The sequence below is a fragment of the Arctopsyche grandis genome, chromosome 11 (genome assembly GCF_051622035.1).
Source record: "Arctopsyche grandis isolate Sample6627 chromosome 11, ASM5162203v2, whole genome shotgun sequence".
In the NCBI taxonomy this organism is placed as follows: Eukaryota; Metazoa; Arthropoda; class Insecta; order Trichoptera; family Hydropsychidae; genus Arctopsyche; species Arctopsyche grandis.
Window position 1 is genome coordinate 11,660,576 of NC_135365.1, and position 12,651 is coordinate 11,673,226.

The window sequence follows — 12,651 nt, forward strand, 5'->3', positions numbered from 1 at the left end:
GCCCTATTAAACTCGCCAGAAAGATCCAACTCAATTTCAGTAATTGCATCTGTGCACATCGAAAGGTTACTCGTCATCTGATGTGCAATCTATCATTCGAGAAGACGAGAATTGCGTTTAAAGCTGCCATCCAGTTTATCTGTCGTTCAGTCTGTTTGGTGACTGTCAAGCGCTTGCACCGCACCGGGATGAGAGTTGCCCAAAACAGAGATGAACAGAAACATGTTGGATAGGTCGTCACCCAGCAGTGGATGGCGAGTGTTTGTAAAGTGTAAATAATGATGATGATTATTAAATTTCATACAGTACATAAACTTAGTCTACATATATACATATGTACGTAAATAATGGATTCAAATAAATAGTTCAATTAAAATGTATTATATTATACTATAGGTAACGTTTTCACATTTCCTTTTTGAATTTAAATTCTAGTAAAAGCCATCACATTTGTAGAATACAATTTCCCAAAGTTAGTTAATGTAATTAACAGCGTACTAGAAAACAATTCAGCAACCCTTTGTATAGAATGAATCCACTTTTGCCAGATGCGCTATATAGTATGTACATACATATATCACACGAGACATATTATATACTTGCAGATAGGTTAGTGGGGTGTGGAAGACGCTGTTATCGGAGGTTGCGGAGCCGGCGAATCTGTCGGTGTGCGAGGCGTCGCGACGCTTGTCGTCGTCGGCGGCCATCTTGCTCGCGGCCCGACCGTTGCCTGGCAACGCCCCAGCTAACCGGGGGACGACCAGGGGGTTGAAGTGGGTATTAAGGGGGATAGAGGGTGGCGGCAGGGCGGCCCAATGACGGTCCGCGTTTTTTGTTGCAGGGAGACGGGGTGGTGAGCTATCCACCTACCACCCCACCCACCCCGTCGTCTCTGGATTTAATTCCCGTCGTGTAATTTGAGGGGTGCCTGCCTGCCCTCCTTGTGAGCCCTCGTTGTCGTCTTGTTTGCGGCGGAGGCGCCGCGCCGTTTGTTTGGTGACAAATCGACGCCGGCGCCGATCGTGCTCTCCCCAGACGCGACGTCGTTAATAAAACACGGCCTTTAACCCTCTGATTGCCGTCGATTGTTAAGAGCCGAGGCATATTGTGGACTTTGATCGGGGTGTGAGAGCTCGGGAGTGTCGATTACGGTGTATCGTTTTTTTGTGTTTGATTTAGACATGCTTTTTAAATTATAATAGTTGAGTACATACGTATTTATCGTGAGGAATGAATTTATATAATATATGTACAGTTTATTTATGTACTTTTTTATTTAAACTTATGTAATTTTTTATATATAATATGTACAGTTTAAATTTTTATTAATTTAATTTTTTAATAAATTGAAAAAAAAATTAAAAAGGAAAAAGAAAAATAGTAAAATTGTAAGAAAATATGACGGCTTCTTACATTTCCATTATCTATATATGTAAATATAAAAATCAACGTTTGTCTGTCTGTCACGTATGCGTTCCTATACCATTCAAGCGATTGCGATGAAACTTACATGAGTATGCCCGCGATGGTTTATGTAAAAAATCGCCTAAAAACGGGAACGGGAACGAGAAAACAGGAATGAGTAGCATTGCAACGCAATAATTTCAAGTTGTTAGGGTAAAAATAAACAAACAATTGATTCATTTCAAATGTGTTTGCCTCGCCGCCTGCGTTTTTCCGCCAAATTAGCATTACTGTAATTTTATTTGATTATTAGGTATTAATTTAAAACTGAAATATTTACTTATCAAAATGGGAACGGGAACGGGAATAGTATGCGTTATTGTGGCATTGTAACGCATGCCGGGTTTAGTTAGTTTTTTTGGCGTTTTGTTGAGCAGATGAAACGCGTTAAGGAGTGTTTGTTGAATGTAATGCATATGCCATGAGTATTAATTCATTTAATAAAGTGTTTTGTGGTATTTTATTGGAGATTTCGTCATAAAATATGGAAAATTTAATCGATTTTTTATTTATATCACTCAAGGTCATTTTTTTCGTTTATTTTATGGTTATTATTTTATTCAAAGTATGATAGGTTTTATTACAATTTATTGTCCATTGATTATAGTTTTGATTTAATTAAATTTTACAACCTTAATTTGAAATTATTTTCTTACTATATGAAAAAGTTTGTACAAATTTTCTATTGTGCAAATCTACAGTTTTAATTGGTAACCACCAAATATTTTATACTTAATATCAAGTTTTTTCAACGCTGACAAATATATAAATATCGATATTTATACATTGCATACAAATATATACATATACACATTGTAAAGATACTTTAATTGCAGTATTTGATTATTATGCTCTGGTACGATAATAAGTATATTTATAGTGACATGAATTTAACCATCCCTGCCTTACTACATATATCGCAAATAAAATAAGTACATATGTATATCGCAAATCATAAAATATTAAATAAATAGTCAACTCGGATATATACATATACGTACATATGTATGTATATGTGTGTACATAAATAATTACTAAATACAACACCGTTTCTTTCTATTGAAACAAACCCACCATTTGATTTCGATCTGAAACTGTTAATAATTAATCAAATAAATGTTCCGTACTATTAATGAAATGAAAATTTAATTTTATGCATGGAATATTATATTGAGGGGTGTGGAAAGCCATAGGGGTCTCTCAAGGGTTGATTTTCTCGGCGCACAAACAAGCGTCTTGACCCTTTGCGCGCCGACATCAAATATTCATTCGCCGAGAGGCGTGCCCGGTCTGAAACGACCCCGGTGCAAATGCGAGGATCATTCGGGTCGTTTATTAACCCGTCAATGATTAATCGTCATTCTCCAGTCAGTCGCACGCAACTTTTCGTACCGAATACATTATGCACACATTTGCGTCTTCATTAGCATAATCTTTCGCTTCGGCCGATTTTTTAGGTAGCTTTTTCGCAAAATCGTCGCAAAACCGTATTTGTGCCGTTAAAATGACACTAAATAATATCGGTTGATGAATTTTAAGCGTTAAAAATTTCATTAAATATTATATATTCAAATTTATATTGCCATTGTGCGCTGGCGTTTTAATGTTATTTATCACGCGTTAACATTTCTCAATATTAAATTAAACATTCATAGGTCGTATATTTAGCAAGAAGTATATAATAATAAAAATATATTACGCTTGTTTATAATACGTACCTAGAGGTATTATCGAATTTTTGAAACTGTAATATTAAATTATATTTTATTGTGTTTCGTTTAAATAAACAATTTATAATATAATAATAATTTAACATCGCTATTTAGATTTTGTTATGCTGATTAAATATTTGAAGTCGAAGACTTATTATTGAAAATAATATATTATATATATATATATATATATATATATATATATATATATATATATATATATATATATATATATATATATATATATATATATATATATATATATATATATATATATATATATATACGTTTTTGTTTACTTTATAGCGGTTATAACACGAGATAAATTAAGATCAAATTTGTCGATAGCAAACCGTTAACACATAAAATTTAAACAGGTAAAAAAAAATGACTGACAGGTTCACTCTGAATGCAATTCAGCGGTTTACAATCTTTCCATCATATACTTAATATGTGTAATATAAAATAAGATTTTGAGATGATACACAAAGATTAGCATTACGAGAAAATTATGTACATTTTGAATGGAAGTGTGCTTTAATTTAGAACGGATGGAAGTGTCTAATTCTTTTTAGTACATATTTTTCAAATACATACATATATAAAATTCTATATTTCACTATAAATTACTTAATGCATCGTAATTTTACTTACTGCATCGTAAGTTTGCCTACAAATATGATATTTGAATCAATCTTATATAAAAGCTGATAGCTAATAGCTTCAAAATTCACATTTACAATTTGTACAACCTTTTTTAAAAAGCTTGTTTTTAATTATTATAATTATATTTATTTTATTTTATGCTTTTTAGAGTTCTGGAATTTTGTGTTTTGTCACTTAATTTAGAGCAGTCTAATTCTTCAATGCGCAGTACATTTAGTAATCTCACTCTGCTTATCTCACTGTAGGGTTGCCTGGCAGAAAAAAAAAACTTGTTCTTAAATATATTCTTGTCGATATCCTCATTCCTAAGGATCGTGATCTTCATTGGTTTTCCAATGAGTGTGGACGCTCCAGAACATCTCTCTCCAACACTATCAGTGCCAAGCTACGGTTATGATTCCAAAACACTTCAATAGTTAGGCAACGAATATCATATATTACTACTTTATTTAATCTATTAGTGAATTGAAAAGGTATGTGAGATAGTAAAAAAAGATTGTAATATTAAGTTTATATGAGATGAGAGTAAATGATATTGAAAAAAGATTGAACAGTTTAACTGTTTAGTCTGTGAATTGCGAAGTGGTTGTAGAAAGACGTGTTTGGATAGGTAGCTGTCATCGCTTCAATCTGACACAAGATTCCTCAAGCTTCATGTCGGATTCATTGACATACTTCAATGTTAAATAACCCCTGTATGTCGGTAAGATATCAAAGCGACCTGAAGAGTGGAATTGATTCAAAAGATCACAAATTTTTGACGGGCAGGAATGTCACTGAATTAAAAGAGTAAAACTTGTAAAAAGTGACTAGATCACTGACATTCAGCTACCTTATATTGAAAATACGCAATGTATGTATGTATGTGTGTATATAGAAAAATTCACATTTTAACAATGCAAACATACGTCACCAGCAATGAGATGATGATGTCAAAGGACGTATTCATAAGTCGATTTGTCCCAGTCTCGGGGTCAAAAAACGCTATTTCTGATACGCAAACATTTCATACGACTCTGAAATGCTACAATATTACTTACCTATGTGGGTAGTGGAGGAGAGTGTGGGTTATAGTGAAAAATGATCGTTTGTGGCGAGCGAGCGGGCCGCAACCGAACCGTGGAAACCTTCCGCAAACGGCCGGAAATCTTGACGATTTATCACGTGATTTCAACATTTCGACGCCGTAGACACGCGCATGCGTCCGCCCAACAACCCTACTCCGAAAATCACCCTTTCGAGGGGTCCACGGGGGCGGGTTGAGGCCTCCCCCTGGCCGATGGGGGACTTCCGCACGCAATCAGTGTGCGCGCCGCGGCGATGTGTTGATAAATCCTGAGGGCACGCTTACCGCGTGTCACATAAAAAGCTTTTCAAATTTATAAACGGACCCGCGTCTATCCGAAAACAGACTCTACAATTTATGGTGTGTAGCTGTAAGGGGGTTGTTGTATCGGGAAAATGTGCGTAGGATTGGTGAAAATGCGTGACTGCTCGTAAACGTGCTCGAGCGCTGTGCTTCGTATTTATGATTTTCTATGTGTAATTTTTCATATACAATAATAATATATACATATTGTTTTTTTTACTGTTCATATATGTTCACAATACATTTTAGATCTATTCTGATAGATAGCTACGGATCCAGTGAATATTGTCTATTTTACACACCATTTTTCTTCTTACTATTCATAGTATTATCTTATTTTCATATAATAGGAAAAAAAACTCAAAAACCTTTTTAAAATTCTTATGAATGTTCATAATATGTACATTTCAAAATATATACTATTAAAATTAAAAGCTTTTTAATGACAATTATCTATTATAAATTAAATTGTGTTTATACCTGCAGGATATAGAGAGTTAATATATAATAAGTTATTCCATGATTTTCTTTATATGTATCTATTTGTTTAGTGTTAAGTATTTTAAACATTTGAGTCGTGATAAATTTTTCCAATTCATCTTGATGGTGAAATGTTTGTACATTTGTATGATAATTAAATAATGCAAAAAATTACATAGGAAATTGATTATAAAGAAAATATAATGAAAATGTAACACAAACAAAAAATAAACAACAAGTTTCACAATTATATATAATTGATCAAAATCGATTTGGTTTGAAACAAGTCGATATATTCTGATAAATAAATAAATCAATATGGTAATTGCGGGTAAAATTTATGGATATCACACAGAAGCAGCTAATTCTTTAACTTCTAAATCAATTGAATTCGGGCAACAATGTCTCTGTATCTTTGTCCTCCAGAAGAATATATGTTGCATTAATTCTGGAATATCACCTCCTGAGATTTTCAGATCAATTGATTAAGACAATGATGGTTAGAAATCTTCATTAGAAGATGCATCAAAATAAGAAGAGTTTTTTTTTATTTTAATTTACTTGAATGTTCCTCTTTAAATCAAAATCTATCTTTCACAGTATTTTTTTTTATATTTACGCTTTCAGTGTAATATTTTATCGTACATACATATATATGTATATTACATTTGTGTCAATTTTATCTGCGTGACAGTGGAATGCGCTTACACATGTATGTACATGCAAATATCCTATGAATACATTCTTCAATTAGATTATCCAACGTATGTCAGCAACTATGTATGTTTTATATAATACATACATATGCATGCACGAATGCTGGGTTTGTGCGTGTCTCATGTGCATTATAACCCACGAGGGATTTCCTTAATTAACGCATACCCTAATTTTTCCTGCGTAATTCGAATACTTTGTTCTCGGCCTTTTGAAGTGAACTAATTAGCCGCCATATGTCACACATAAAACTTTGCTTTGACGCTATTTTTTACGACAATGCCGCTCGTACTACGTCACAATTCATACTAAACAATCATGCAAACTCTAATGAAAATTTTTCATAAATTTGCAGATCTCGTAAATTTAAGACTATAAATAATATGGGTAGAAGATATACAATGGACTTATACGAAATACATACCTTTTGAATTTTATGCTCTGATATTTATTTATATTTCACTTCGAAATATCAATTCTTGTGAGGCATATAATAATTATGAAAGTAAACATATAATAATAATGAAAATAATTATTTCTGTTCATGTTTTTTTTCATAATGACATTCGAATCATAGAGGTTTTGAGAAATACATACAAATATACATTCAGTATATTTGGAGAAATAAAATAAAATAATGTCCTGGTCACTCGCTATCCATCACAATGCGGCAAGTGCTAAAGAAAAAACAATTTAATTTCAATGATAGTAAAATAATGAAAAGAGTTTCAATGATAGTAAAATTAATATTAATCAACATCTGCCAAGAACCAATCCTATACCTTTCAATGGATTAGAAAAGGCCAACATATAGCAATTTATTTGGTAGCTAGACTTAAAGATGATAGTATGTAGTTGAAAATGAACTGAATATTATGTATATGTTTTGTATATATTTATATCGTTTGGTATAATGAAGAGAGATGAGAAACGGAATATGTGGGTGAGAAGTATGACAATGGATGTGGATGAGAGGTTGAAGAGATTTAGACGGCCATGTAGCTAGTAGAATGGAAAAATGATGAACAAAGGAAGTGCTGTAATGGTACCCGAGATATTGTAAAATGGTGAAAGGAAGGCCTCGAGGAAGGTGAGTGGACGAAATGAGAAAAATCTGTGGATGAGATGGATGAAATTTGCGCAAAACAGCGATGAAAAAAAGCCTGTTGGAAAGGCTTTCATCCAGCATTGGATGATGAATGACTGCAAATGAAAATGACGATGACATTATAATCTAACTGTGAAAATCTAAGAAACAAAATTCGTAGCAATATATGTATGTATATGTATGTTAGTGTTTATATACCCAAGATGGACCTATTGATTTAGAAATTAGTCCTTTATCACACATTTCCCTATGTCAAAAGTTTAAATTACACACGTCATTTTAAAGTTTCAAAATAGTAGTTTATATGTGTGTAGTTATATGAGTTACGTGCGTCTCGACGTTGCTGGAAAATCGTGAAAATTGGACGCTTTAGCTGGTGCGCGGATCGCGTGTCGGGAAAATCGGGCTTGTTAAAAATACGCTCTCACTAAATTTTCCACGAAAACAAAAAAGAGTGTGATTGTGCGTAAAGAATGCAGCACGTAATTAGCATGAAAGGTGGGGTCGTGGCCGCGGGGGCGGGGGGTGAACGGGGATGAAAATCCCACCCCTCGAGTTTTCCCCCAGTCATGTTTTAACCAAATTAGTGAACGTTTTGTACCAGCCATTAAATGGCCGCGACTCGAAAATGGGACAGCTTCGTCGTATTTCACGCGCGATGACGTACGTGTAAAGTTTAACTCCATCATCATAATCGTAATCGCACCCGACGGACTAACGATGTATGGTCGTTTCGTAGCTTACTGTTTTTATTTATGTTTGATGGGTGTGTGTATGTTCTATTGTATTGTGTCTATGATAGGTGTCAATTTTGTTGAATGTTACGAGTTCGTTTGTAGGCAATTGTGTGGTGATGGCTTTGAATTGAATTTTATATGAGTTCTAAGTAATATTGATTGAGATGTAAATTATTGTTTGTTTGATTGATATACAATACTTGCTTTAATTCGTGGAAAATTCATTATTGGTTGATCATATTCATTGGTTATGTATATATCGTCCTGCATAGTATAGTTACAAATTTCAGTATGGTTTTTCTTAGTTTCACGCAAAATTTGAACCACTTCCACTTTTCCGATCCCTTTGATTTTTTACCGATACACTTGCATTAGTTGTCATTAACCCGCAGCGTGAACTAGTGGTTAGCATATTATGCTTTCGAACAGAGTGGCCACGGTTCGATTCCCATTAGTATCTGTTGGCCAGACCTTGGTTTGTGACTCCAGATTGATCGTTTCCTATCAGAGTTTGCCACTTTTTCTGATTTTAATTGAAACGGTTCCTATACATTGATATCTCCTGTCCAATCTTGTAAAAATTCGAGCTATTTTTCACTGATAAGTGCTGCAAATTTCACCATAGATGTCTCTGTGGTTGTTGATTGTATAACCAGCAGCGTGGACTAATGGTTAGAATATTATGCTTTCAAGCAGAGTGGTCACGGTTTGATTCCCACTAGTAGCTGTTGGCCAGACCTTGGTTTGATCGTTTCCTATCAGAGTTTGCCACTTTTTCTGATTTTCATTGAAATTTTCCTGTAAATTGGCATTTTCTTTCCAATCTCAAGTTTTTCAGCGTCTCGAGGTTCGCTAATTTCTATACAATGAGATGCTGCAAAATTTCTCCATAGATGTCACTGTGGTAATGTTTGTATGAATTTGCATTGTATAAAATGCTTGTATTGTATCTGTATTAGTACATTCGTCGCTTTGGAGCGATCTTTAAAGGCGAGTGTACATGTTCGATTGAAATAAAAAAATTAAAGTAAGTAAGTAAATTAATGAAATCGTTAACATTTCATCAGAATCATCTGTCAGATCAACGTGATGACAGCTGGCTTATCGTGAAGACTTTTTTTGCCACCCACTCGCAGCTTCACACGTTAAATATAATACATACTTGTCATATTATTGATCCATATAATTATTTAAAGTTTAGTTTAAGTTTTTTCATCGATTTACATTTTACATCTATTACAAATTAAAAAATCTCTTCGTATCCACTTCATCGCCGTACTTTATTATTAACACCTTAATCAAACAAATTTCAAACTATTTTAGTTCTAGTTTATAAGATTAAAATGACCCAACCATTGCAATTTTAATCTCTTAACTCTCTCCACTATATTAACTAGTCTTGTCACACTTTTCATCCACGTATTCCATTTTGTCTCTTCTCTTTATTTAATATTTGCGTAAGTACTTGTATAGGTTCATTTTTATTCAATAACCTAAAAGCATTCACACCCTTTTTATTTATTATATCATATCAATTTATAAATAAGACGCGACGGTTAGTATTATAATATTTTGATACAAATGATATAATATAACTTTATCGTTCGGCATTATCAAAATGGTAAAAAAACAACAGTCTGTATATTACAAATTATTATACATGTTACTTAAAAGTTTTTCAAACACATTACACGATACTGATCTTCAAGTATTCAAATTATATCTCGTTATCGTTGAAATCATTCGAAGGTATATCATTAGGTATAGCAAAATACAATTATACAAGTACGACTAGAATAAAACCATTATGATCTAAGAAGGGTTACTTCAGCATATGCTTACAATTAATTGCTATTTTATATCAACCCATTCCTATTCCGGATATGACGTACTAATATATATGTAATATTTCGGAAATGCTTTTATGTTTAACGTTTTATGTATGTCGCTGTTTTTTATGATATTTTTTTTATTCTATTATTATTTTAATTTCCAGATCGTACTGAATTCGATGCATCGATACCAACCTCGGATACACTTGGTCAAATGGCGGGAGCACGCCCCTGGACCAATCCACGACCTGGAAGCGGAACAATACAGAACTTACATTTTTCCAGAGACGGTTTTCACGGCCGTCACAGCATACCAGAACCAACTAATTACCAAATTGAAGATCGACAGCAATCCCTTCGCCAAGGGCTTCAGGGACTCGTCGAGACTCACAGACTTTGACAGGTGAGGATTTTATTTAAAAAAAAAAAGGAAATTCCCCACATAATTTGCACATTACACAGTTTTGTACGATATTATTATTCGCGGAATTTAAACAAGTCGTAGGTATTTATTTATTTACACTACACGCGCTCTCAGTGTTAATTGACTCATGGTGGTATTTCACGTTGAAAACCCCTCATTACGACCGTTCGAATTGACCCGATTTGCATAAGTGCGTTTATGTAGAGTAGTGGTGTTCTCTTTTTTATGAAAAGACGATGGAGAATTTCTCTTTTGACGCACTTTCGCGCTACTTGGATGCTGATGATTATTTTTGATCGTTGATTGAAGTTTAAACTCGTTGTTTATTATAAGAAATTTTGTATGTAAATAAATATCTAAAAGCTTTGATATGAGAAAATATGTACATAAATGAATTTGTATATTCTACTGTATGAAAATAAATTAATTGAATCTTTTCGTATGCTCGGAATAACGAAGAGAGATCTAAAACGGAGTGCGCGGGTGAGAAGTATGACAAAAGTAGTAGTCTGAATTTATAATTTTATAGACTTCAATTAGATCACCTCTCGTTTTTCTCGTCTCCAAATTGTAAAGATAAAGATATAGTGGAGAGAGTGAAATGAACAGGTCACGTAGCTAGAAGAACGGTGGACAAAAGAAGTGCCGGAATAGTACTCGAGAGAATGTAAAAGGGTGAAAGCCAGACCGCAAGGAAGACGGTGAGATGTAGTTAGAAAAATGTGCTTGGTGAGATGGATAATAGTTGCGTAAAACAGAGACGAATGGAAGCGTGTTGGAGAGGCCTTCATCCAGCAGTAGATGGTTAATGATTGCCCTTGAATAGTATCCATATATTTACTCTCACACTAAAAATCCCCGAATTCGTGTCTTAAATATCATATTACAAAAGACCGTCCTAATAAATAATGACCACAACTAATACATCGTTTATAATCGATTCGTCTAATTGTATCGTAAGATAATATCAACTGATTAATGTTTTGAATTGCGCACCTCTGCGTAAAAACGTAATCAATCAAAATTGAACGGCCACTACTTACAAATCGGTACAATATCAATTTTTCATAAGTGGACACGGTCTACCTCAACAATTTAAAACAGTTAAATTATAATCGAGTACTCTATATATACTCTATATGTACGCAAGGTGCAACGGATTGATTGAAATGACGCAACGTGAACCAATTTTTCACTTACGGATCAGATCTTATCGCGATCGAGCACATTTGTAATTAATCCACGCGTACGAATATCTTTTTTTTCTCATTTTGTTTTACGAGCCATTTCCACGTGTCTCTTGTAGACTGTAAATGGTTCGATATCTCGCATACCTATTTACGGGTAGGTGTGTGTGTGTGTGTGTGGTTTTTTTTTAGTTTCAATTTGTCTGCGGGGCTTAATTGCGGGTCGGTTTATATCCTCCACCTACGTCCCTGTGTGAAGATTTCGTCGAGAGTAAAATGTGTGAAAACGATTATCGGGCGTTGTTGTGTCGGCCCGCTGGCCCTGTAATCTTGACGCATTAGGGCGACTTCAGAAGGGTCCGGGCCTTAGGGCTAAAGCCCCACCAGGTTCGGCTTTAAATCACTTTTGGGTCTGAATTTTCACTACTATGCGTCGTTGACGAGTCTTTGAAACACCTCTCGGTTGAGAATTATTTAATTGATAGTATGTATATTTGTGTACTTTAATGTATGTAAATACATATGTATTATGTTTTGAGTTGATTATTTTAGTTTTATTTGTATAGGTTTTTTTATTTCTACATAATGATTTTTTAAAATAATTTATTCGTTTTGAATGCATTTGATTCTGATTTATTTGTAGTTAATTTGTTTATTTAATTCATAATTGCTTCAATGACATAATCTTGATTTATCTGCTTGGAAAAAGGTGGGTGCGAAGAAAATCTTCCATTTTTGTATGAATGGATTTAATACATGTATGTATTGATGAATTACGGTGGATTATTTTAATCATATTAAATATGGTTTCCTCTGTATAAAAATTACAATACATCTTAGTTATATATTAATAGATTATAATACAGCGATCATTTTCTATTTTATACATTACTTTTCTAGTAAATATTTATAGTATTATCTTATTTTAATATTGATGTATACAGCATGATAGAAAAGC

The 12,651-nt window shown here is 33.6% G+C and overlaps 1 protein-coding gene across 1 annotated transcript in view; it reads left to right on the plus strand.

The window, feature by feature from the left end:
• The window catches only part of LOC143918567 (T-box transcription factor TBX20-like), a 103,296-nt gene that overhangs the window by 75,924 nt on the left and 14,721 nt on the right, over positions 1-12,651 (plus strand). Inside the window, exon 4 of the mRNA XM_077440507.1 lies at positions 10,247-10,485. Within this exon, the coding sequence (XP_077296633.1) occupies positions 10,247-10,485 (239 nt within the window). The remainder of the gene's footprint in view (positions 1-10,246; positions 10,486-12,651) is intronic.